Source organism: Pteropus medius, unplaced genomic scaffold (assembly GCF_902729225.1).
Source record: "Pteropus medius unplaced genomic scaffold, Ma_sr-lr_union100, whole genome shotgun sequence".
In the NCBI taxonomy this organism is placed as follows: domain Eukaryota; kingdom Metazoa; phylum Chordata; class Mammalia; order Chiroptera; family Pteropodidae; genus Pteropus; species Pteropus medius.
This window is the reverse complement of record NW_024349797.1, coordinates 332529-359734: the sequence shown is the minus strand read 5'-3', so window position 1 is coordinate 359734 and position 27206 is coordinate 332529. Positions and strand designations below refer to the sequence as shown.

Below are 27206 nucleotides of genomic sequence, written 5' to 3'. Positions count from 1 at the left end.
AGAAATTAATATTTTATAAACACTTATTAAAAACATATATTAAAACGGCACTGAAAAGTATTTAAAATGGTATAATATCAACTAGAATTAAGTATTTTTTCATCTGATTTTTAAAAATTGAATTACTTTAAAGTCTGTTGAAATGCACCATGAAGCTCTGAGTGAAGCTCTTCCTGGAGACAATGTGGGCTTCAATGTCAAGAATGCATCTGTCAAACACATTTAAATCGTGGCAATGTGGCCGGTGACAGCAAAATAAGCCACCAATGGAAGCAGCTGGCATCATGGCTCAGGTGATTATCCTGAACCATCCAGGCCAAATCAGTGCTAGACATGCAGCTGTGCTGGACTGTCACACAGCTCACACTGCTTGCAAATTTGCTGAACTGAAGAACACTGATTGTTGTTTTGGGAAAAAGCTACAAGGCGGCTCAAAATTTTTGAAATCTGGTAATGCTGCCATTATTGAAATGACTCCTGGCAAGCCTATGTATGTTGAGAGCTTCTCTGACTACCTCCTCTAGGCCGTTTTGCTTTTCATCACATGACATAGACAGTGCTATAGGTGTCATCAAAGCAGTGGACAAGAGGCTGGAACTGGCAAAGTCACTAAGTGTGCCCATTAAGCTCTGAAGGCTAAATGAGTGTCACTCCCAATACCTGCCACCTCGGTCTTAATCAGTGGTAGAAGAATGGTCTCAGAACTGTCTGTCTCATTTGGCCATTTAAGTTTAATAGTAGAAGACTAGTTGATGATTGCAATGCATCGTAAAACCTTCAGAGGGAAAGAATGTTTTATGGACCATTTGGGGATTTTTTGTGTGTGGCAATTGTTATTAGGTTTCAAAATCAACACTTTTTAATGGAAATGACTTGACCAAAAATCTATCACAGAATTTTGAGACCCATTAAAACAAAGTTTAATGAGAAAAAAAATTTGAGTTACTTCATCCAGTGCTTTCAAAAGATGATGAAACAAAGAGTCATCTATTAGCCACAATTTTTGATACAAAAAATATTCACCTTGTAAGTAATGAACATTTATACATGGCAGAAAAACTCATGCCTATATTATGCTTCAAGAATGTACCTTATTATATTTACAAAAGTATGGGAAAAATGAAGCTTCCAAAGGCCTGAAAAGGAACTGGAGACATATTAAGTATTCACTGAAAGATATTAGCCTTTGTAAACAGAACTTGTATTACCTACAAAAGTAAATTTGTATTGAATTGTGTTCATTTTCACCAAAAAAATATAGATCTAATTACTAACAACAACAACAGAGATCCAATGGATTACTAGTTATAAGGAATAGGAGATGGCTAATACAGCTAGCTTTTATTTTTAAAATATGGATAATGGTTCCATAAAAGAAATATATAGGAAAGATTTCTCTTTAGGTGATATTAAAAAATTAGCTCCTTGTACAAGTCTATAAATTATGACAAAGCCCACTGTTATGAATAATATACACTGACCCTTCTCCATAGTATTTAGATTAATATAGCACCTATAATAGTCCCTAAATACTGAAACTGTCTTCTATCCATTAAGCCATGCTAAAGACCAGCCCAGTCTTAATTCACACCCCTTTGAAAAATTTTTCAAAGCATCAAAAATGCTCTAAAAGCATAGGAAAGTCTTAGTTTCTATTTAAAACAAGTCATAATATCAACATTTATTAGTAGAGATAATTTCAATGCACATATTTGGAAGATAAATGAGGACTACAAAAATGATGTATGAAGAGAAATGGACTATAAAGTTACAGTAATTTCTTTCCCTTTCATATTTTTTCTCTAGTTGTACATACATCTTTCAGTAAAATTTTAAATAGTTAAACCAAATAAAAGTATATTTTAATCCCGGTGGCTGCCCATAGGGTTATTTTCAAGTTCTGCAAATCATCATCTAGAGTAACACTGGTCTTATTTTTAAAATGAAATATACATATATTAAGGAAATACATTTCTAAGTATATCACATCATATCCATACATTCTACTCTAGAAACAGAGGTACTTTTAAAAAGGTTATTTAGTAAAATGCTTTTATCAAAAGCATTCTGGTTTTGGTGTTCACACCAAGATAAAACAAAGCACTGAAACTAATAAATACACAGACATCCCAAATGCATATGCCAGTTCAAAATCCAAATACAATGCCATATATCAGAGCTCAATATATTTGAGTTATATGACCTTTTATAAATATTTTCTAAGTCTACACGGGTTCTATGTAAACTCATTATCACTTTTAGTTTTAGACAATAGCATCGTTACTTCCTACAGATCAACACGATTTTTCCTATATCTTTCACTAAAGGAGCAGACTTGACTGCTTCTTCCTATCTACAAATTTAATTCCTACTAAGTCTTCAATTATTAAGCAAGTGTATTTTTTTTCTAATTCTGATTCTAAAATGAAAATTGAAAAAGCATTTTAATGTTCAGTTTGCTACTTAATGATCTGTAAAAGTAATACTGTAATTTTTAATTTTTATAAGGAAGTACTCACCATTACCACCAAAGATATGAATATCCAATTGTTCACAAAGGTACATTACAAATGTATTCACCTGAGGCAGGAGACCAATGAAAAATACTACTGGGAAACAGAGTGTAAACACTACAGAAGGAAAGAAAAGTAAATTAAAAATAGTATACCTCATCCATCCTTTTATTTTTTTTAAATCATAAAATAAATGATAACAGACCTAAAATTATCATACACCACTCAGTAATTTTTTAAAGATATCTTTTAAAACTATGTCTCTCTACATAACTGCTTGGCTATTAAATAATCTTTTCAACTTTAACAGCTTTTAAAATTATTTCAACCATCTTCACATAACCAAAGCCTGAATCCAAAGGAAACCTTCCATCTGCTTCAAGAACAGAAGAATTGCTATATTTGTTCATCATTAGCTTTTTTTTTCATAATAGTACTATAGTTCTGTTCCTCACTGAGAGGATTACAATAAACAACAAAACAAGCCTATTAAAACTATTTTTACCTATATAATTTACCTACTTATCAGTGAACTGACTGTATAAAAGATAGATAAGAAATGAGATACTTTAAAGATGACTCACCTATAACTAAATCCCTGGCTGATATAAGCACCAGCGGATTGGTGAAAGTTATTCCATATAATTTGAATTTGGTTGTAGTAAGGTTTCTGCTACCATAATCCAAGAGCCAAATAAGACCACAGCATAAACAGAAATAAACTGGTCTACTGTAGGCAATAATACGATTATGACCCTGAAAATGATATTAAAAAAAGAAGTCAGTTTAGTTAATTTTAAGAGTCACAACTAGCTATTGAAATCTTTGATGGCTTTTAGTCTAAGGATTCAAAATGTTTCCATGTGGAAACCCAGTTTCTGGTTGTCACAGAAGGGAATTACAAATTTGGAGAGGAGAAAAAATAGTGAACCCTGTGATAATGGATTGAATTAGAGGTATCAGTATGAACTCGTTTTTTTTAACATACATATAAATATATATAAGAATAGATGCATGTACGTGTACATAGCGAGACCATGACCAACGCAGGGGTTAAGGACACCCCTTGCACAGTTGAAAATTTGTGTATAACTTTTGATTTCCCCCAAAATAATAGCCTATTGTTCACTATAACTTTTGATTTCCCCCAAAATAATAGCCTATTGTTCACCAATAACACGAACTGCTGCTTAAAACATATATAGTTAGTACTTAAAGAATGATAAGGTAATGTTTAAAGGACACAGAAGGCAGCTTGATGGGCACCCAATGGCCGATTCTGACACAATTTGAGCATCAAAATAAATAATGATAGTAACATTATATATAGTCCATTGAATAAAATAAGAATCCATGAATCCACACTCATACAAAAAAATAAATACACAAGGGAAAGTTATTTTTTATAGTAAAAAGTCAACTACAAAATGTAGGGGAAATGATGGAATTACAAAATCACTATTTGGCAACTATCAAATGATAATCTGATTCAGGCAAGAAACATCAAAAGATATTACAAAAAAGTGGGTAGAAGTCAGCAGGGCAACTGGACATACACAATCACAAAGTACATCCCTATGAGATACTTATTAACTATAAAAGAAAAACAGTAACATTACAGTAGAGTAGTGATTCAAGGGAGTGGGAGGGGATTTTGACCCCAAGGGACATTTGGCAATGTCTGGAGACTTGTTGGTTGTCACAAACTAGTGTGGGGGTACTACTGACATCTAGTGGGTAGAGGTTAAAGATAAAGCTAAACATCCTATAATGCACAGGACAGTACCCCCACCCACAACAAAGAACTATCCAGCCCAAAATGTTAGTAATGTAGAGTTTAAAAAATCCTGCAGGCACTACCATTGGCCAAAAGATCAAAGTTAACGTGATCAAAGTTAACGTGATCAGCGAAAGGATAAATCAACATCACATGCTTCCTGATTTGATGCACTGAGAACACATCACTTTCGTAGTATGCCTACTATAAAAACCACGGCCTATATTCAATCAAGAAGAAACATTAGACAAATTCAAACTGAGGAATGGTCTACAAAATGCCTGGCCTGTACTCATCAAAAATGTCAATATCATGAAAGACAAATACTAAGGAACTGCTCCAGATCAGAGCAGGCCAAAAAAGGCCCAATGCATAATCAGGGATTTTCTATTGCCAATTGAGAACATAGGAAACACCTGAATAAGAACTGTCACTTAGAAAACAGTATTGTATCGACATTAATATCCTGATTTTGATAATTACGTTGAATTAGTGTAAAGAAATGCCTTTGTTTCTAGAAAACAAAAACTGAGGTATTTAGAGGTAAAGGGGCATCGTGTCTACGATTCACTCTCGAACAGTTTAGAAGTGTGTGTGTGTGTGTGTGTGTGTGTGCATGCACATGTGCAGGGAGAGGAAGAGAGAGGGAAAGAGAGAAAGGAACTAGAAACGGAATAAGCAAATATGGTTGGATGTTTGCACAGGGATCTGGGTGAATGGCATCAGGAATATTTTGTACGATCCTTGCAACTTTTCCCTAAGTCTGAAATTATGTCAGAATAAAAAGTTAAAACCAGTACTTCTATATATCATTACATTTCAAAAGCATTTTTACAAAATAATAATCAGTTGAAAGAAAATCATACACCTGTTTGTTTTGTTTTGCTCATCTACTCTCATTAGTAAGTATCTCAGTGGATGGGAAAAATGACTATGTTCAAGAAAGAAGCTATCATCATAAACTGCTCTTGGAGTATGACTTTAAACTACTTTAAAGAGAATGCCCTTTGGTCTTTCTAGTAAATAAACATTCTTGGCTGAGGTCTAAAACTGAATCATGCTTCATAATAAATAGTTAGGCAGCTAACATTTTTGTCTAAAGTCACAAAGTAAATAACAAGGTTTTTAATCTCCTTAGTGTCCACAGGTCTAAACACCAGATCAATGTATGACTTCTTTATTCTTGCTCCTAATAATTACTTAAGCAAAATTATGTGGTTTTTCCTACTTCAAAATTTTATTTTTCAATACTTAGTCATGATTTATTCTTCAAAATTTATTAAATGCAAGTTATCAAATAGCCATGAATTTATATGAACCATGTCTACCTAATCAATAACCTCCTCCTCCTGAAACAGCTGTCAAAAAATGAATTACTATACTCATTTTCAACCAAGATTTAGAGTTCATAATTATAATCCCATTTTACTTCACACTAATAAATCACCTATATTTCTAGTAGTGTGTCAAAACTAAGATGAGAAAATAATAACATAAATCTTAATTCAATCTGACATATGACCCAAAAAAAAGGTTTTAATAAATGTTAAGGAATAATGAGTTACAGTCATATTAGAGTGACTTACATGTCTGGGAGAAGAAGAATCTGGTTGAACACTCTAAAAATGAAGCAGAAAGATAGATTATACTACTGAAGTCCTGGTAATTTTACGAACAACTTTCAAAATGCCTGAAATAATTTCAAGCAAATATTCCACAGCAAAAGAAGGACCTACATTAATTTTTTGAAACATCAATAAAAGAAAAAACATCAGCTCCAGATATTGGTGTCACTCTGATATTAGAAACCTCTCAAATCTTTCCTCTTAAATTATCATGGTTATTAATAATTTGCATCTAACTTAATGTTTCTGAAATAGTATATGGTAGACAGATCCATCTTAACTGCTTAGCTCATTACTACTTATAAATATCTTAAACTAGAATGCTTTCTTAGGCATCATCACCCCATTCAGGAAATGCACAAAATATGGGTTAGCTTATAAGAGGAATTCTAGTTCTGCCCACAAATTCCAAGCTTACTAAACAATTCAACAGTATTTGTATTAAATACATTATCTTCATTTTCACATCAAATTCATCAATTAAGCTATATCTCTATAAGAAATTTTATCAGCTTTTCATAAAAATGTACAAAAAGTATTATATGCAGCTACTTCCCAAATTGTGACTTTTCTCCCAAGATCATTTCTAATACCATACCAAACAATTTCACTAGGATGGTCTATCACCATCCTACAGTTCTTGACTGGAACAAGCTTACTGAGTTTGGCATGTGGGCCTGGTTTCTGAATAAGAGACCAGGTAATCTTTAAATTCTTTCAATTCCAACATCTATCCTCTAAAAGTATCTGTTACAGCCGTTCTTATTTGTTTACAACATTACTATTCCTTTAGTCAACTAACTGTAAAAATCTCAGTCATTTTTTACCTTTTCTATAACTAACCAAAAGCAGTGGACAAAATTAATGGGACAAGGAACACTGGAATCAGGGAATGAATTTAAATGGATTAAGGCAATAACGGAATGGACTGAGGTGGTTGAAATGGAAAATAAGAACAAAGGCCAGAAATTTTAACAGAGGATCACCACAAAGACACTTGGAACAAGAAGGGGCTTTAAGATTTTGAGTCAGGATAGTACTGTGAAAAGCAAAGCAACCAGAAAAAAAAATACTTTTCAGCTAATGATGATGGGCTATTTTTAAAATATGCCAACTGCCTATTAAGATATATAGGACTAAAGCTTGCAAGAAAGGTGAAGACTTTGAGATATACATCTGGACATAAGTCATATACCAGGGCAATAATTAAAGTAAAAAAGGATGACTTCACTAGCAAGAAACTGCAAACTGAAAAGAGGGCCAAATAAAACCCTAGAGAATTCTCGTAAATTAAAACTTAAAAAGATATAGCTTAACTTAATTGATGATTTTGATGTCAAAAGAACAAAGAGGCATCAACAAAGAAAAATTAAGTTACCTGAAAATAAAATAAGTATCAGGGTAATATAAAGTCACAGAACAACAATGAAGATAATATAAAAATGCAAGATAGTATTCATAGGTGTTAAGTGATGTAGCACTCCCAGATAATGAAGACTAAGAAAAGGACATAGATTTGGCAATTTGAGACTATGAGCAACCACAAAGACTGCAATTTCAGTACTGCAATGAGGAAAAAGGTATGGATGGGTCTTGAAAAAAATGAAGCAGTTGAAATAGGTGGTATAGTCCAGATGTCTTAACTATAGACACCTGGACACCTAGTGGTGTAAAAAGAACTAAACAAATAGTTTTCAGGATAGGAGAAGGTTCTTCATATTAGCATATATGAGGCAAATAACCAATACAAGCAAGGTTATTTACTGATTAAGAAAGAAAAGAATGGAAAAAGTCCACACTGACAGTCCATACTGATTTTGCATGGAAGGTGGAAAATTTGGTATTTGATTCTTCCATTTTTGGAAAGCTTAAAATTGTAAACATTTGATATTTTAGAGCTACTATGAAAACGAGAGCAAAGGGACACCAATCTTCTGCTTTTAATATCCCAAAGGAACATATGTACCAGTTTTGACATTACTTATCTACCAATAATGGACTTTAATAAATGTCACCTATAGAACAGTAAAAATATAGAAGTGGGAGAGTGAATGTTGACAAATTAAAAAGAAATGAACTTCAAAAATGCAAATTCTTATTTTTAACAAATGCCCAAATATATTTTAATGCAAAAAATAGCTTTAAGGAAGCTTCAGTTACATATTTTTCAAAGTTTATATGTCACTTTTATTCCCTACCCAATCTAATGTAAACATTCAAGGAAAATAAATCAAAAATTTACTATAATTCAATGAATAATAAGAAAACTTATGCTCTTTAACACAAATATTATTCCATAGTCTGAAAAGAAGAGCAATACTGGTACCTTAAGTAGTGAGTATTGACAGCTGGCTATAACCAGGCAGAACTGGAAGACCCAGATATCTCTGAAGAAGCCTTGTATGAGAAGAATAGATCCCAAAAATGCCACAATAATAGCCAAGATGACAGCTAACACATTTTCCAGGATCTCACGATTTCTGTAGACAAAAATCATTATGAGTAAGTATATCATCAATATAAGAAATTAATCAGAGTTGAAATAAGAGAAGGCATCAATATGAAGTTTCTATTATACTTGCTGAAATGCTTTTTTGATACTACATTTGCATAAAATTATGGATCACAGTGAAAAAGAAACTCATTTATGTGGAAAATTAAGACAAATTCCTATGTGCAAATAAAGCATGCTAGAGTGGATTGTAGTTTTAATTTTAATATATAATGTAGTTTTAATATCTACTTAAAAATTTTTACTCTTTTTAACATCTGCTTTTCTGTCAAGTTTGTTGCAAAATAACTAATCAACTTGGATGGTAAAGAAGTTAGAGAAACGAGTTTGAAAAACAAAATCTCAAAACAGTTTCTAGAAAATTAAATTTAAAACTGTCGTTATTTTATATAATAAAGTTTGTGACCAAATTTTGATACCAGTTTCATTTTCCCCACCTCGAAATCATGTGAAATAATCTGAAAAGTAATTAACTAGAATCATTTACATACAGGTTCTCCCCTATGTTGAGAATGAAGGCAGTGATAGACTGTCAATACTATACCAAAGTTGATGAGACAAGTATGTATTTTATTAAACAGACACTGTAAAAGAAATAATATGATGCCCAAGATATTTAACATAATAATGAAGATAATTTTTATGTCACACCAAAAACTATGAACCAATCTCACTACTTCTTGAGGAAAATAAATCGAAACATTAAAAGCATTCAGAAAATGTTAAATATGAAAGTCTTTTTTAAAGAATATATGCTGACATGGGAACATGTCCAGCATACTTGCCATACAAAGAAAGGTCACAAAACCATGTGCACAGGAAGATGTAAGTGCTGTTATTTAAAAAACTTTCAGATATAGGTTAAGTTAAAAAAGACAATATATCAAAATGATACTACTAATAAAGTATTTCTCTGGGTGAAAGGATTATGGATATATAAAATCTTTCTATATATTTAAGTTTTTTATAATGAATAAAGAATTACTCTTAAAATCACAAAAATGTTTTTTAACTTGTTGTCAATGACATTTATAATCATCGGCTGAACTAAAACTAAAATTTGCAAACATGTCTGTACTATTTCATTTGTTAGTTCTACCAGATTAAAACAAGTTCAGTAGTATTTTAAAAACAATGAACACTGGTATTTTCACTGATCTCACATGGCAGTTGTGGAATTCCAAACTCGTCAAACCCAATGACCCTCATCGACCCCGCTACACCGCATACTGTCTGTATTGCTAGACACTGAACGCGTGCTCTCCTTCGGCTTCTCTTAGTTTTTAATTTTGATAAATACAACTTATCAATTTGTTCTTTTACTAATCTAATTTTTGGTGTTACATGTAAGACATTTTGCCTAACCCAAGGTCATAAATATTTTCTCCTAGAAGTTTTTCTGAAAGTTTTATTGTTTTAGATTCTACATTTAGGCCTATGGTTCATTTTGAATTAATTCTTGCAATATGGTGCAAGGTAAGGATACAAGCCTTTTTTTTTTTTTCATATGGAAATCCAGTTGAAAAAGCCATCCTTTCACCATTTACTGATTTGAAATACTATTTTGATGCCATATAGGCTTAGTTTTCTTTATGCGAAGGTTTTTAAACTATAATTTTCATTTGTTTAATCGATATAGGATCATTAAGGTAACATATTCCTTTCAGAATGAACTTTGATAATTTATAACTTTCAATAAATTTTCCACTGTCAAATTTATTGGCATGTAGTAGCTGTGCTTAATACTCTATAATCCATGTAGTACCTGTAGAATCTATAGTGAAATCCTATCTCATACTCCAGATTTTGGATAGCTAAATCTTTTTTCTTTTTCTTTTTGTCCTGATCAGTCTGCCTAAAGTTTATCAATTTAATTGATCTTCTCAAAGATCAAGCTTTTAGTTTTTTTCTTTATTTTTCTGTTTACTCATTGATTTCTGCTTTGTTCTTTACTACTTTCTTCTGCTTTCTTGGACTTAACTAATTTTTCTAGTGGAAGGGGAATCACTCATTTTTCTTCTTCGTACTATAATATCTCCTGAGTATGTACCTGTTAGTGGCATTCCCCAAATTCTGATACGCTGTTTTCATTTTCATTCTGTTCAAAACACTTCCTAATTTCCCTCTTGATTTCTTCTTTGGTCCATTAGTTTAGAAAAATTATTTAGTGTCCAAATATTTAGGTATTTTCCAGGGTTCTTTTTGTTATTAACATAATTAATTCCACTATGGTCAGAGAACACACTATGTATGACTGGAATCTTTTTAAATTTGACCCATGTATTATGGCCCAGAATATATCTGTCTTGGTAAATGTTCCATGTGCACTTAAAAAGAATGTGTATTCTGTAATGACTGTAGTGCTCCATAAATGTTTGATTGATAGTATTGTTCAAGTCTACTATATATATCCTTGCTGATCTTCCATACACTTCTATCAACTGTTGAGAGAAGTATGTTAAAGTCAACTATAATTGTGAACTTGTCTATTTTTCCTATTTCTATCAGTTTTTACTTTATGTATTTCGAAGCACTGTTTTAAGTTTAGAAACATTTAGAGTCAATAAATCCTATGGATTAATTGACCCCTTATCATTATGAAATGACTCTATCTTTCTTTGGTATATTCTTTGCTCTGAAATCTAATTTGTCTGACATTAATGCAGCCACTCCAGCTTTCCTTTTATTATGTGCAGACATGCTATCTCTTTTTCAATGTTTTTACTTTTAACCTATTTATGTCTTTAAAGTGCATTTCTTGTAGGCAGCAGAGTTGACTTGCTTTTTTCTCCAATCTGACAATTTCTGACTTTTTCTGTCATCTATCATTTATTTTCTACCAATCTGTTCTTGATCTCTTTTTTCTTTTTCTGCCTTTAGAGTAATAACTTTTATAAATCCATTTTAGCTCTTTTTTACTTACCAGCTATTCTTTTGTCATTTTGTTATTTTATTTTTACAGTATACATTTTGGTATACCATTTCACATTTAGTATTAGAAACAGTAGTATAATTTTGTATCCCCCTTCCCAACCTTTATGCTGTTATTCTCATGAATTTTACACATTATAAACCACAACATATATTATTATTTTTGTTTAAACATCCAATCATCTCTTAAAGTGATTAAACTTGTAAGAAAAAACATATTTTTTCATGTAGTTACCTAGCATTTCCAATGATCTTTGTTCCTTTGGGGTGGTCCATATTTTCATTTGGTATTATTTTCCTTCTGCCTGAAAAACATCCTTTAACATATTCTGTAGTGTAGGTCTGCTTGCAAAGAATTCTTTCAATTTTTCCTAGTCTGAAAATGTCTTTGTTTTGCCTTGGTTATTAAAATATTATTTTGCTGGGTATAGAATTCTAGGTTGAGTTTTTTTTTTTCCTATATTTCAACAATGTTGTTCCATTGTCTTCTCACTTGCATTCTTACCAACAACAAATTTCATGTCTTCTTTATCCTTGTTCCTCTAACAACCACTTTTTCTCCCTTGCAGTTTTTAAGAATTTTATCACTAGTTTGAACAATTATGGGCCTTGGTGTAGTTTTCTTCATGTTTCTTGTGCTTGAGGTTCACTGAGATTCTTGAATATGGATATTTCTAGTTTTCATCAAATTTGCAAGGTTCTCCACCATTATTCCCTCAAAATTTTTTGTCTTCTCTTTTTGAAGTTGTCATACAAGTTACTTTCATTTTGTTTATATGTTCTTTTCATTGGGGGATGGGAGTGAAAGAGTAATTTTTAAAAATCCTTTTCATTTTAGGTAGTTTCTATTGCTCTCAAGTTCGCCAATATTTTCTTTTGTAATGTCTAATCCACCGATAATTCCATCCACTGTATTTTTCACCTCAGACATTTTAGTTTTCATATCTGTAAGTTTAATTTGGGTCTTTTTTCATATATTCCATGTCTCTACTTAACTTTTTTAACATATAGAGTGCAGTTATAAGTTTTAAAGTCTTCGACTACTAATTCTAATATCTGTAACGGTTACAGTTTGGTTCCAATTGATTCATTATTTTCCTAATTATACATAATGTTTTATCCCTTCTTTGCATGCTTCGTAATCTTTGAATGCCAGACATAGTGAACCTTAATTTACTGGGTACTAAGAATTTCTAGATTTCTATAAATCTTTAAAACAGTTTGATCCTTTCAGTTCTCACTTTTATGACTTGTTAGGTAGGGTTGCAGCAGTGCTCATGCTAGGGCTAATTATTCCCTATTTGTAAGGCAAGACTTTCCTGAGTATGCTACACGATGCAACATGAAATACGAATTATGAGTTTCTTCCATCTGGCTGGTGAGAACAGTCACTATTTCTGGACCTGTGTGAGTACCAGGCACTATTCCTCTATTTCTTTCATATGGTTCTTTCCCAGACTTCAAGTAGTTTTTCACATATATTCACTCATCAGTACTCTGCTGAATATTCAAGGAGAACCAGAGATTCTCTCTGAGCAGAAATCCCTTCTGTGATATTCTGTACTATGAACTCTTAGCTCCATCTCCAACTCAGGAAGTCTGCTAAGCTCTAATTTAGTACCTTGTGTCACAGCCTGGGAATTCTCTTAAGGCAGTAAGCTGGGGCGATTGTAGGGCTCACATAATTTGTTCTCCATTTCTCAGGAATCACTGTTCTTTGTTGTCTTACCTCCTATATCAAGAAAACCATTGTTTCAGGTAGGAGGATAAATCCAATCTTTGTTACTCCATGTAGACTGGAAGCAGCATTTGATCACCAAGTTTATAAAAGACTACTATTATTTACTACTGAGATTATTACTAAGAAATAAACAGAAGTTTCCCCTTATACCTTTTATATTTAGTCATATTACTTATAACCTTATAATCATTAACACTTCATTTTCTCTGACTTTTAAGTACAGTTGCATGATTCTTACTGATGATAAAAAGGATAAACATATTAAAATTGCCACAAACGTTTTTAATGAATTCAAGAGTGTCAATTTTGGGGAACCTTATTAACTTCATCTCAAAAGAACCAAAATAGAAAATATTATCCAACATGGTAACCAAGTAAAAACCTCTATAGGTTATTAAGGACATTTCAACTTAAAAATAAAACCTACATACACCTTTAATTAATCACACTATATTCTCACCTATCAAAAAGGGCCAAAAGTGTGAGTCTGTCAAAGTTAATGCCGATCCATAGCTGAGGCAGGATCCAAAAGCGATAATAATGTTTAACCTTTTGGGCAGCTTCTTCTGTTGGACCATAAGTAGCTGCCAAGTCTGGGCTTAAATCAATGTCTTGTTGCTCCAACAAATCTGTATCGATGGTCAATAGTCTGTTCAATCGAATCTGTGGAAGAGAGAGCTAAAAGAAAGTCAGCATTGTGAGGCTTAAAATATCTAATCGAGTCATGATTCAAGGGCTTACAGATTCAACTGCCTTACAGATTATCTACACCTCCTTAATTCTCTACACGCATCCACTCCTTGTGGATATTTTAAGACCATTAAAACTACAGAAGGTTACGATAGGAAGTAAATTAAAATAAAGCGAATTAATCAGTGGGCCTTTTGGGAAGATTTTAATAGGAAAATAGTTTGAAATCCATAACTATTTGAAAGTTTATGACTTTAGCTAGTAAATCCATTAAGATCACTCATAGTGAATCATTGATGGCTTCTCTTCTCCCTGTCACATTTATGGTCTTGTCTCATTCAGCTATGAACTTCATTACTGTGTTAAATCTAAGTTCCTCTGCACTGGATTCAAAGTCTTCAACTCTCATTTCTTCCTAGTCTCTTATTACTGTTTCTGTTCTTTCCAAATCCCTCCTACCCCACCACTCTGCCTTCTCTTTTTTTGGCAGGCTGCTCATCTGATGCTAGACAGGAAATTACCACATTACATTTCTTTTAGCTTTAACTCATCCATTCATCGGTTTTTCCTTCTTCTGAAAGAATCAAGTTTACTATATCAAGCACAGCACCAGCCAGCATTTTGATTTAAAGGCTCCCACACATTTAACAGTAGAAAACAATAATCATTTTCCCATTCCTGCTTTCCTATGGAGCTTTTAGGAATACACTACCGTGAAAAGAGTAGGGACAGTTTTTATGTTTCAAACACATATGGGAGTATAGTCAAGAAAATCTGCTCCCTGTATATAACACAGCCACTTCTATCTCTAAACACTGACAAAGACTTCTCTACTTTTTTTCTTACCCTCTATGCCAAGGTTTCTCAACCTTGGCACTATAGGAATTTTCAACCAGATAATTCCATGTTGCAGGGGCTGTGCTCTCCACTAGAGGATGTTTAACAGTATTCCTGGCTTCTATCCACTAGATACCAGTAGCATTCTCCACATTGTGACAAGCAAAAATGTTTCCAGATATTGCCAAATGTCCACTAGGTGAAAACCTTTGCTCTATGCCAGCTCACATCTACGGTCTTAAAACTCTGTTTACAGCTGGTCATTTTCAGGAAGCTGCTAATAATTCTTTCCTTTGGCACTACACTTATCTACACATAACTCCTACGTGTTTAGAAGGATTTGATCCATTTTGTCTTTTCCAACTTCACTACGTACGTCTTGATGGCAAATGCAGGGTTATCTTTTTAAAATATCCCCACTGTATTTTATGTGGCACATTTTTTATTCAGTGATGTCATCACTAAGCTTCCCACACACACACTGGTTTATGAATAACTAATAGTAAACCAATAAATAACTGCACCAAAATCATAATAGTCAAAGTGAAGTTTTAAAATAAAACAATTAAAAACGGCACAAGATTATGACATTGGTAAGTAAATGGACCCTGACATACTCTCAAAACTGTAATAACTGATTCATATATAGCTAATTAAACTTCATGGTGTTCTATGTTTCTTAACAAAAAACTCCTGAGATTCATTATAAGACAGCAAAAGTATTTTGCCATAATTTTCAACAAAATTCAAAATTCAAAATTGTTCTGATTTGCACAGCAACTTAATCTAAAAACACATCATGTAATAAAAATGAAAGAAACCTACCACATCATGTGGATAAAATCGAACTGAGGTAGAACTGGATACATGAGAATCCGTGTCGCTAAAGTAAAATTAAAAAAGATTTTAAAGAATAAACAACTTGTCAAGGAGAAAATAAATAAATTCTTTAACAACTGGATATTTACAGTATCTTCTCTTTTCTATGTAAACTTTAAAATGCAAAATACCATTTTCCTAAAGTTGTGATTAAAAGCATAGCCTCTGGGTCACAGTGTCTATATTCAAATCTCTTCATCAATTGAATGAGATCTTAGACATCTTATCCAACCTTTTTTATACCTCAGTTTATTTACTGGTAATATAGGATAACAGTACGTTTATCACAAGGTTCTTGTGAAAAGTGTTTAAGAAAGCAATTAACATACTGCCTGGAACCATAATAAATTGTAGCCAAGAACATGACAATTCAGTTTCCACAATTCAGTCAAGTTTAGATTTCAAAACTCGAGACCTTAACACACTTATGGGGTAAGAAACTGTTCTTGTCTTGAATTATATTAAACATAATTGTTTCTATTGCTCCATACTACTGTTTCTGTTTACAAAATCATCTAACACTCCAATTTAATCATTTTTGACACGATGAATTCTGAAAAGGAGCTTAAAGAGTATAATTTTCTAAATGTTCTATCTTTTCAGCATGCTAAGTGACTACAAGATCCTATTGCTTTAAATGGCACCTTAAAACTTAAAAAACTGAGTTGCCCATAGATGTGTAACATTCAAATGGATGTGTCCATTATTAAACAGAAGTCCTAAAAAAAGAATCAAATGACCCTAGTGAAAACAGTGACCTAATTAATCAATAATGGATTTCAAAGCAGCAACTTGCATACATGAACAATAATAAAAATTTTACAAAAAATTTTATTATATTCTAAACTATAATTATGTCATATGATCAAGATTTCTAATTTCTTATTTGCTTTTCTTATAACTTCTCTGTTATCTTACATAATTCCTCGCTAAGGGAAGGAGAAAAAAGAAACTAAATGTAACATCTGACCTATAATTTAAGAAATTCTTTCTTCTGGTAGCTGGTAAACAAATGTTAAAACAAAATGAAAGAAGACCATTTAAGAAGATATTTGACCAAACTCTTACAAGGAAATAAAATTTTTAAATTACACACACAAAAAAAGTATTGATGGGCATGAACTTAGTTGTGTAAATATTTTTCTAATAAACTTTTTTACATATATATAGACATATGTATGTATGTGTGTATACACATATGTGTGTACATACAGTTAAATTTGCAAATGTGCAACCTCTGTCCTACTATAAGATCTGCCAGAAATTTTTACTTACTTTTTAAAAGCAGAATAGCTTTTACGAATGCTTTCTTTTTCCCATAGCAACAAATTCTACTTTAACTCTCTAGAGACAAATGCACTATGACAAATTAGTTAAGGCAACACAAACAAATGTTTTCAAAACAAAATATATGCAAGTACACATACTCTCCTAATAAGATTTCACACATACCAGATATTGGATGCTCTTCTTGCTGCTGGTTCAAAATTCACAAGTGACATGTCACAGCCGCCAGTCTCATAAAGTGTAGAAGAGAATTTACCTAGCAAATAAATGATTTTTTTAAAAAAAGCAATTAGAATACTCAGAATGTTTCCTTCAAAATTCGTGTTACAATTTTTTAAAATGTACTGTAACCTCTTTTTTCCAAAATATTTTTTTAAAAATGATCAGCACATAATTCAGCATGATGTGAATTGAAAAGGAATGCTAAACAGTAGGGCAATATATATAATCAGATATTAAAAGTGAGGGATTGATGTCAGCTTTATAATACCAGTCTTCTCTTTTCTCCTCCCAGCACATCCTTAAGTAATCACATGACTGAATTTAATGATGTTTAAAAGTCACCTGAGCACAAGTTGTGAGTGGCCATTTGAAAAGCTGCTTAAGTTTTAAGACAGCTCAAACTGCAAGACAACAAATTTATATAATTACCTTCAGTTTTTTTTTTAAGAAAAAATGAAGACTGTCAAAATGGATGTAAGGAAATTCAATGAATTAAGTATAATGTTGGTGATATGTACAGTACTTAATGAACATTACTATTTGTATGATTCTGCAAGAACTCTGAAAAAATTTAGGACCACCATTTGCTATAGTCGATAATCACTACTACAAAACTGATAAAAGGCTTAGAAATTACATTGGCTGCAAAGAAATATAGGTCAAAAAAAACTCATAGTTAACTATTAAGATAAAATAATTTCTGATAATGAAATTTAAAAAATCTGTATATTATCTGAAATGCACACTTCTCCTTGACTATCTATGGTAGCCATATCAATGGTGAGTTAGGGAGCATAAAGAAATGAATATAAATTTCTAGTATGTCAATGAGAAGATGTACAAAACTCTAAAACCATGTGGGTCTAGTCCAGGCTACTTTCTGACTATTTATGAGGGTTTTGTTTTATTAGTTGGAATTACTGAGGTTATAAATATGAAAAATCTTAAAGGGCAACTTCACCTTCATAGTAGGGCTAAAAGATTTCTCTTCCATGACTACAATAAAAACAATATGCAATAAGGACTTTTATTTAAGTGATATCCTTGAAAAATGACCATAAATACTCCCCATATTAATAATATAACTAAGGGTTTACAGAACATTTCAACAATCACTTCATTATTTAAAAGGCCTAGAATCAGAAAAAGTACTTTATTTAATGGGATTATTAATAATGGATCAGACAGAATATGCAAATATTTTATTGTGGTAGTTTCTGTAGTAGAAACGTTTTTGTCAGAATGATATATTCCTGAGATAATTTCAAAAAAAAAGCATTCTGAGAAATAGTTCATTTGCTGTTTTTCAAGGGAGAATTATTCAGCATGTGGACTATCTAAAAGTGCTTTTTACTCTCCTGTCTTTTAACCATGAGTCATTCACTCTTAGCACATCTAATGGAACCCAAATTAATGAACTAAAATGAAATGATACAAGCTGTCAATTTGGCTACTTCTTAGATGTAGTACTAAAATTTTTTTGAAGTGGAATGATTGGTTGCAGAAATTGTTAGTGAAGGAAAAAAGAAAACAAATGAAAATACTGGCTTGACTGAATTTAAAAAAAATTTTAATTGCAATTTTTATGCTCTGCTCTTTCCTCATTTATCATGGATATCAAAGATTGGCTATGCCATTATAATTAACTTACATTAATAGAAATAAGAAACATCAAAATCACCGACTGCATACATTAAGAAGAATTATAAATTCATGTTAAATTACTAAGCCACAGAGTAATAAAGAGCTGGGAAGGCCTGGCTATTGTTTGTGAAATCCAGTAAGAATGGAATGCAGAAATGTGTTTATATCACAAAATTTGTCTTTTAGAAATGTTAATTCTATATTCAATAGCATTTAAATTACTGAAGTATATACTGAGCATTTAAGCATTCCATGGGATTTTTAGTAATATAAGTCCTATTCTTTAGTAATATAAGTCCTGAAAATATTTATAGGCAACTGAAATCAACTAAAGATATTACTCTTTGAAATTTTCAAATGGAAAAGTAAAAGAATATTACATCACTATCAAATTATATCTTTTATATTTAGATGTCTAATATGAAACTTTTATAGAAATAGTTATGTTTTAAGTAAATATAAACATAAAAATAAAGTATGTCCACCAAAAAGCTTTTTAGACAGAAAGAAAGCTGGAAATTGGGCAGTTTTACTACATAAATCTATTACTCTACAAATCAATGACTAACCCGAGTAATAAAATTTAGAAATTCAAACAGAAGCATAAAACATGTCTAAGAAAAGAGTAGCTATAATTTTAACAAATGTGCATGATTTTAACAGTGCTTTTTATTTTTTCCTAAGAAGCTTTTGTCTACCTACTAACTGTAAGAACATGTTCAGGTTCCTAAAAATATATATGGCACATGTCAGAACAAACGTACATTGTATGAAGGCTTCATGGTATATTCTCAAGTTTACCAAAAGAATAGATTCTATGTCTCTCTTATATCTTTGGGCTTGACAACTAATAGCACTTCAGAAACAACACATTTTTATTCAGAAAATAAGCAACTCAGAAAAAAAATTATACTAAAAAATATTCTGCTTAAGGTTTCCTTGGAAAACTTAGTAAACATTTCAATGTATTAATATGATAATTTAAAGGCATCTTTAAAAATAACCAAAACAGAAATGGTACATATTGCTACTGGTTTATAAAAATGAAAAATAACTTAAATATGTACAAATCTTCTTAGCATGCATAACAATTTTACATATATCTCATTTGAGATTAAAACCATCATCATAGTTAACCTTTGGATCCAAAGTAAAATGTGCCCTTATTAATAACCTCATTTTAATGTTCTTCTATATTAAGAAAAATACTTCAATTTAAATATTATTTATAATGAACATAAATTGGGAGAAAAAGCAGAACATTAATATGTCTTCCTCACATAAATTATGATTATGAACTAAGTCATTTCATCATAATTCAACTCCCAAGTCATAATTAATTATATCTAACACAATGACTATCACAATTTAAAGAGAAAAAAATCAATTTCTGACCAAAAAACAAGATGAAGGCTGGAATTTCAGACTTAATAATGATATTAGCTATGACATAGCATCTCCAAAGATAAAGAAAAAAAGTTGAGCTATCTGGTATTTCTCAGTTTTGAATATTCAATAATAACTGCTATTGTGAACGAAAATTTAATTATACAAAACCGTTTTTTGAGGTAGGAGAATTTCAAAGTACTAACCATAAATTTACGAATTTATAATTTATAAAAAATTTATAAATTTTTATAAATTTTTAAAATTTATAAATTTTACTCAACAGAAAGATGAATAAAACTGGATACCGACTTAAGGAACAAGGGCACTTGAAGCATGTGCCTGAAGGCATAAATGACACAGCAAACAAATTCAAATAAACACTGGCAAAATACTGACAGAAGACATGAGAAACGAATGAATGGAGTTCTCTAACTTGTCCTATCAATAAAAATCCTCACCATATGCAAATGCATAGATTATAAGACCAGGGCTCAACCTAAGAAACTCAACTATTTTGTTTTTGATGTCATTCTGATTTTACCTATGTATCTTAGAAGGAGGTGGTTACTAGAAAGACAAATCATCATCTGTAGGGTTTCTCTTATCTTCTCAGTACCAACAACATGAGGTCTCTTAAATTTCCTGGAAGATTTTCTTCTGCAGACCCCCTCTCCAACCCCTCATTCCTGTTTACTCTTGTCCAAGCCTAATCCTGATACACTGTTTTAACTGACTTCTCATTTTTCTATGGCAGGAAAGGGCTACAAAAGCAAAGAAATACAAGGGAAGCAACTTTATTATCAAGGGTTTTAGAAGGCTGTTAAAGGACACAAACATCTATCTAAATAGCTAATTTAAACATTCTACAAAAGTTCTTATTTCTGATGTGATAAGTATTATATTCATAATGCTATCTCAATGAATATATTATCATACATTTAAGAGAGAAGGTATTTAAAATCAGTCCCAATTTCTTGGACAGCAAACTCCTTATCATCATGAGTAATGACTTTGAGTCTCTGGGGAAACATGCGTTTTCTTTCACCCAGACAGAAATGATTCCATTTTTTGCTGCTTGTAGGTTAAGAGACTTGTTTCTCCCTAGCTGAGGAGACAGGAAACTTTTTCTGTAAAAGGCTAGATAATAAATAACTTAGGCTTTGTGAGCAAGATGGTTTCTACTGGGACAATTCAAGTCTGCCATTGCAGTATGAAAGTAGCCACAGCAAATACATAACATAAATACACATTTATTTTACTTTATTTACAAAAACAAGCATCAAGCTGGATTTAGCCCTAAGGCTGTAGTTTGCCAACCCCTGTCCTAGACCAAAAGTCTTAGGCTTCTAAAACCTCTTTTAATTGTTGTGCTACAATGGAAATCAAGTCACTATGCTGTTTTTAATTCAGTTTCAATATTGAGAACCAGTCCTTCTTGGAATGTGCAGCATGTGCTAGATTTTTAAAACAGGAGTTTAAGAAAAAGTCAGGTACAAGAACAAAGGTTGGCTTAGAAGACAGCTTTTGAGGGCTGGTAATGAAAGACAGACGTGTCTACTGCTTGGCAACAGTAAAAGAGCTTTATTTACTGACATATTTACTGACATGGCCATTGTTCTCTAGTTCTGACTTAACAGGACATGCTTTAATTCACTGTTAAGTCTTCATTCTCACTGCCTAATACCCAGAACCTTCCAAAGTCAATGTACAAGTTCATTATGTTATGATTTCATCATCTGCTCACATTTTCTTTATCTTGGTAAAATAATCCATAACCATGATATTGATAAAACTGATCAAAATTGACCAAGAAGACAAAAAGGCAAGCTACAGAATGGGAGAAAATATTTGTAATTTGTACCTGACAAATTAGTTGTATATAAAATATCAAAAGGACTCTTAAACCTCCATAATAAGACAAACGATCCAATTTTAAAAATGAGTAAAAGATTTAGACACACTTCACAAAAGAAGATATATGTATAGCTAATAAGCACATCAAAAGATGCTCATCTTTCTTTATTCATAAGAGAAATGTAAATTTAAACCACAATGAGATATCGTTTTATATCTATTAGGGCTAAAATTTAAAAGGCCGACAAGAGCAAGTGCCTACAAGAATGGTAACTGGAATTCGCATACTACTGGTAGGTATGTGAGACCACTTTTGAAAACAGTTTAGTTTTATTGACAATAGCCAAAACTTAGAACCAAGGCAAACATTCATTAACGGATGAAAAGATACACAATATACAGTATGCTCATACAATAGAATAATACTCAGCAACAATAAGGAACTACTAACACATGCAACATCATGATGAATCTCAAACATCATGTGAGGGGAAAACTAAACACAAAGGCCACATATTATAAAACTGCATTTATATGAACTTCTTGGAGAGGGAAAACCAAATGACAAAGTATGTAGTAGCTGCCGGAGGCCAGAGGTAGAAGAGGAATGGATGGCAATGGGGGCACAAAGAATTTTGCTGAATATGATAGAAAGCATGTAGTCAGTGAAATTCCCACAAGATACCAACTTATATGTAGAATCTAAAACAAAACAACAGACTCATAGAAAGAGACCAAAGGGATGGCTACCAAAAGAGAGGGGTTAAGGGATGGGTAAAAAAGAGAAAGGGAGTAGTCAATATTATTGTGATGAGCTTACACAGTGACAGATGACCACTAAAATTAGTGGGGTGATCACACACTGTAAGATATAAAAATGTCAAATCGCTATACTGTATACCTGAAATGAATATAACCAATATAAGATTATTTCCCAACTATACTTAAATAAAAATTTAAAATATTTTTAAAATAATTTTTGGAGAGTGATTTTTTTTGTTTCATTTAAAAAATAACATCAGAAAAAATTCATCAGAAGATTCAAAAGTCATACATAAAACAAAGAAAATTCCACATTCCCCAGGGAGACACTGCAAAGAGCAGTTTTTATATTCTTCTGAACAATTTTTATACACATTTTGTCCCAAGACGAATGGACCATTCTACTAACATACGCTTTCTAAAATTTATTTCTTTTGCTTACTAAATAGCTTAGATCTTCATGTCAACATTACAGATGTATCAAATTCTAATTATTACATTGTTAATGTACTATCACTTCTTTCAGAGTTCTCTAGTAACATTTAGATTGTTTAAAATTTTTGAAATTACAAAAACGAATACCCATGTAATTGTATCTTTGTTTGTAAAATCTGTGGATCAAAATTTGATCTACTTTTAAACTGCCCTCCAAAAATATTCAATCTTTTAGTTGCCTATTTCTCCAGACTCTTCCCAACAATGAACATCACTAAATATTCAATAGATGAAAAAACATCTTAATCCTGTTTTTAATTTGCAATTTTAAAAATTATGAGCAAAGTTGAGCTGTTTGCAAGCCACCTGTATTTCTTTAAACTGTCTATTTTTCTAGTAGGATACCAATCTTTATTGTATTGAAGTGTTTATTGTCTTATTATGGCAAAGACTGATGTTGACCTCTAGTATTCATGTTCTCCTTATTCCTTTTAAAAATAGGACCTTCTCCACACTGAATTTCAGCTGGGCACATGTCCACCTAGTTAGAGACACTTCCTAGCCTCTCTTGCAGCTTGAAGTTGCCACAAGACTGTGAATGGGCCCAGGGAAGATGGAAGAAAGTGGCAGGCACATTTCTCAATTCATAAAATAAAATATAAGGCCTAGCTCTCCCTGACATTTTTAACAGGCCCCTTCTGTTTTTTGGGGAAATGTCAACAACTGGAGCAGTCGATATGGACCAGGCATGGAAGCCACCTGTGGAAGGAAACAGAACCATCCTACCTGCTAGGGATGGCTCCAATTAGACTGCAATGAGAGAAATGTAAATCTCTCTTTTATTTCAATCACTGATGCAGGGGTTGAGGAGGAATCTATTAAAGAATCTAACCTATATTCTAACTAATGCATATAGTAATCAACTTTAATTTAGAATCTTAAGAATAGTAATGTTAGAAAGCAGATAATTTAATGCTTCAATGAAGTGTTTACTACAGAGACTAGGCGAGAGAAAAATTAGATATCTTAGCCAGTCTTTGCTATCTTCTGTGAAATTCCTACAGCAGTTCTGGCATCCAAAACTTTTAAAAATAATATGCTAGTAGTCTATCTACAATAACAATGATAAACTTCTAAGCATTACCCAGGGGATGAGGGTTAGAGTAGACAAAATAAAATTTATCTAGGTTTATTTTTAATTTACAATATTTGTGTGGATAAAACAGACACTCTGAAACCCTGCCAGATAAGGTGTGAACTGATACAAGCTTTCCATAAAGCAATTAATAGTATATATCAAAGCCCCAATGTTTATTTCCCTTGACTGATGATTCCATTTCAAAACATCTATCCTAAAGAAATAATTACTAGTATACAGAAAGGTTTATGTAAAGGATGTTCAGCAGACTGTTTATTACAATAGGCCATATCAAGAATCATTCTGAATATGAACAATGGGGTTAGTTAACTGGTTAAATAAATTATAATAATGTTAATAACAATAAGACCAATGATTATTTATGTAATCAACTTACTATTTCCAGGCACTGTTCTAATTGCTTTGCATATTTTAATAGATATAATCCTCACCATAAACCTATGAAGTAGGTATTATTACCACCCTCTTTGATAAATAAGGATACAAAACTAATACCGTAGCACGAGTCATACAACATGATCCCACTTCTGTTTTGGCTTAATAAGAAGGGCAATAAGATGCTGCCAGATTTCTTTTAAGTCTTTTTCTAGAGCTAACTACATTTTCAAGTTAAATTCTGTAGTAAAGCAGATTATCTCTAATATCTTTTCTGTCAATCCTTGTAAAGTAATGAAACAAAAAAATCTTAGAAAAATCAATCCACTCATCACTTTTTAAACCTCTGACACATTAATGAAATTAAGAAAGTCTTAATTTATCAGAAGAATACAACCTATGATATTTATATATTTTATATTTATGTCTTGATAAATATAAAACTCATTTTCCTCATTTCTTATCTATAACAGTATTTTCACATGAAAATAAAATAATTTTGTATATATACTTTTGTATATATACTGACCACCACTAATTTCATACATAGGAAAAAAAAATGTAAATTTTCCCATTTTATCTGCTCTTATCCAGAACATTTCCTCTGAGAGGTTATGTTATATGTTGAGTTTAACTACCAACTATATTGGCATTTTTCATCACTGCATCAATTTATTAGTCTTAATTCAAAAGAGGAATCTGGGATTCACATAAAAACTGAGAAGTGACTGATACATTTTATAGAAAAAGCCTAATAGGTAGAAAATAGAACTTTAAGGCCACCTAAATTCAGAGTCTCTTGTGTAACTTATCTGGACCCTAAGCACAGCTTGTTTTATTTATTACAACTGCAATTTAATCCAGAATATAGTAGGAAATCAACTGCAAATAAACAAGTCTAATAAAAGACTGATTAGGAAATTAACCTTTTTTGGGGGAAAAAAAAAGCAACACGTTACATTGAAGGATTTGAGAAATTCTTTAATAGTAAATTCCTTTTCAAAGATGTTAAGTTTAAAACTTATCCGTCTATTTAACATCATTTGAACCTTTTTTAAAAAATAAGTTTGCATAGAAATGAAGTCTATCAATAAGAAAGAAAACCACTCTAATATTTCCAACCGTTTCTAAATTATACACTTATAATTCAGTTTTATCTGGTAACCTTGAAATGTTAGTCGAAATGCAACAGACAAATAAGGACTCGTAGGGTTTATTATAGGAAATGAATGTTATCTATAAGACACTACAGAGTAAAGATGAGAAAACTGGGAAAACTACCTAAGCTTTTAATTAAACAATGCCTGACTGCAAGTTTCCTTTAATCTAAAAAGGCTATTCTTCAGTTTAAAAGTAAACACACACACAAAATAATGATTAAATAAAAGTAAACACACAATTATTACATATATACATACATGCACATAAATAAACATTTATGACAAACATACATATGTATGAGTGGATATATATAAGTCTGTGTATATGAATAGATATACATGTATGTATGTTTTATATAAATGTATTATGTATATGTATACATTTTGAACATAAATATTGTACATTAAAGTTTATCAACTGAAGAAGCTAAATTTGGAAGGAACCAATCTTGGTAAATACTCCATACTTTTAGGGACTATCGTGGCTAACTTTAACATATTTGAGTATATATATATAACCAAAATTCATTCACACAAACTTATTTTACTATTAATTAAAATCATGTGGAAAATTAAACCATGCAACAAAAATATTCTAGTGGGCGATATAAAAATCAATGTCTCTCCTAATTCCTTTAAGCTCAGCTATAGTTCATTTTCAGAATCTTTTTTGGCCAACTTCATGTGCTATAGATGAGTTACAGACTGTCCACTGATTGCTTGTTTTGTGCTAATTATTACTGTGCATGCAATCTGACAGCATTCAGTTACCACAGGCCAAGAACTGGTTATCAGAAGGCAGCTAACGTAAAATATAATATCCAAATTTCAAAAGAATATCCTGAATATTCACCAGTAGATGCTAGAGTCACTTACAATCAAAAGAGCCTTTTTATCTTGAGAACTGTTAAGACAGTTCATTTATATGTATTTTCAATAATCTGCATGTACATTTGGGGTGGGACTTTACAATTAAAGCTTACTTAGCAAGTTTTTTGAGCAACTTAAGTTTTATAAAGGAAAATCATAGTTTCATTTTATGCTTGATAAAAGTCTAAAAATCTAAAATGAATCAAACTAAACCTTTTTTATTTTAGCTAATTTACTACTGTAAACCCAACAGGCAATGGTAATGGTGACTAATTTTACTTGCACAAATTGACAAGTCCTCTGTTCATAGATACTTTGGGTTAACCCAAGAGAAATATCAATAAAATGATATTATAAAACTGAATATATTTCCAACTAAAAAAGTATCAGTTTTAAGTCAAAGCAAGTTAACAATAAAGTGTACCTTTCTCATTCTCTCTCAAGCAGCCTCCTTATAAACTCCTCTGCCTTTCCAAATTACAAACTCAAAAGCAAAAGCATTCTAAAATTAAAATTTTTATTGACCTCTCATTTTATTTAAAAA

General features: G+C 31.6%; 1 protein-coding gene across 6 annotated transcripts in view; it reads right to left on the bottom strand.

Moving 5' to 3' along the window:
• The window catches only part of PCNX1 (pecanex 1), a 133855-nt gene that overhangs the window by 45756 nt on the left and 60893 nt on the right, over positions 1-27206 (bottom strand). For 4 of the 6 annotated variants that reach the window (XM_039883672.1, XM_039883673.1, XM_039883675.1 and 1 more), the window contains 7 exons: positions 16958-17048; positions 15452-15509; positions 13560-13777; positions 8242-8395; positions 5877-5909; positions 3098-3269; positions 2520-2630 (listed from right to left, as the gene is read on the bottom strand). In XM_039883672.1, coding sequence (XP_039739606.1) covers positions 2520-2630; positions 3098-3269; positions 5877-5909; positions 8242-8395; positions 13560-13777; positions 15452-15509; positions 16958-17048 — 837 coding nt within the window. The remainder of the gene's footprint in view (positions 1-2519; positions 2631-3097; positions 3270-5876; positions 5910-8241; positions 8396-13559; positions 13778-15451; positions 15510-16957; positions 17049-27206) is intronic. The other 2 variants (XM_039883674.1, XM_039883676.1) reach the window with 1 other exon arrangement.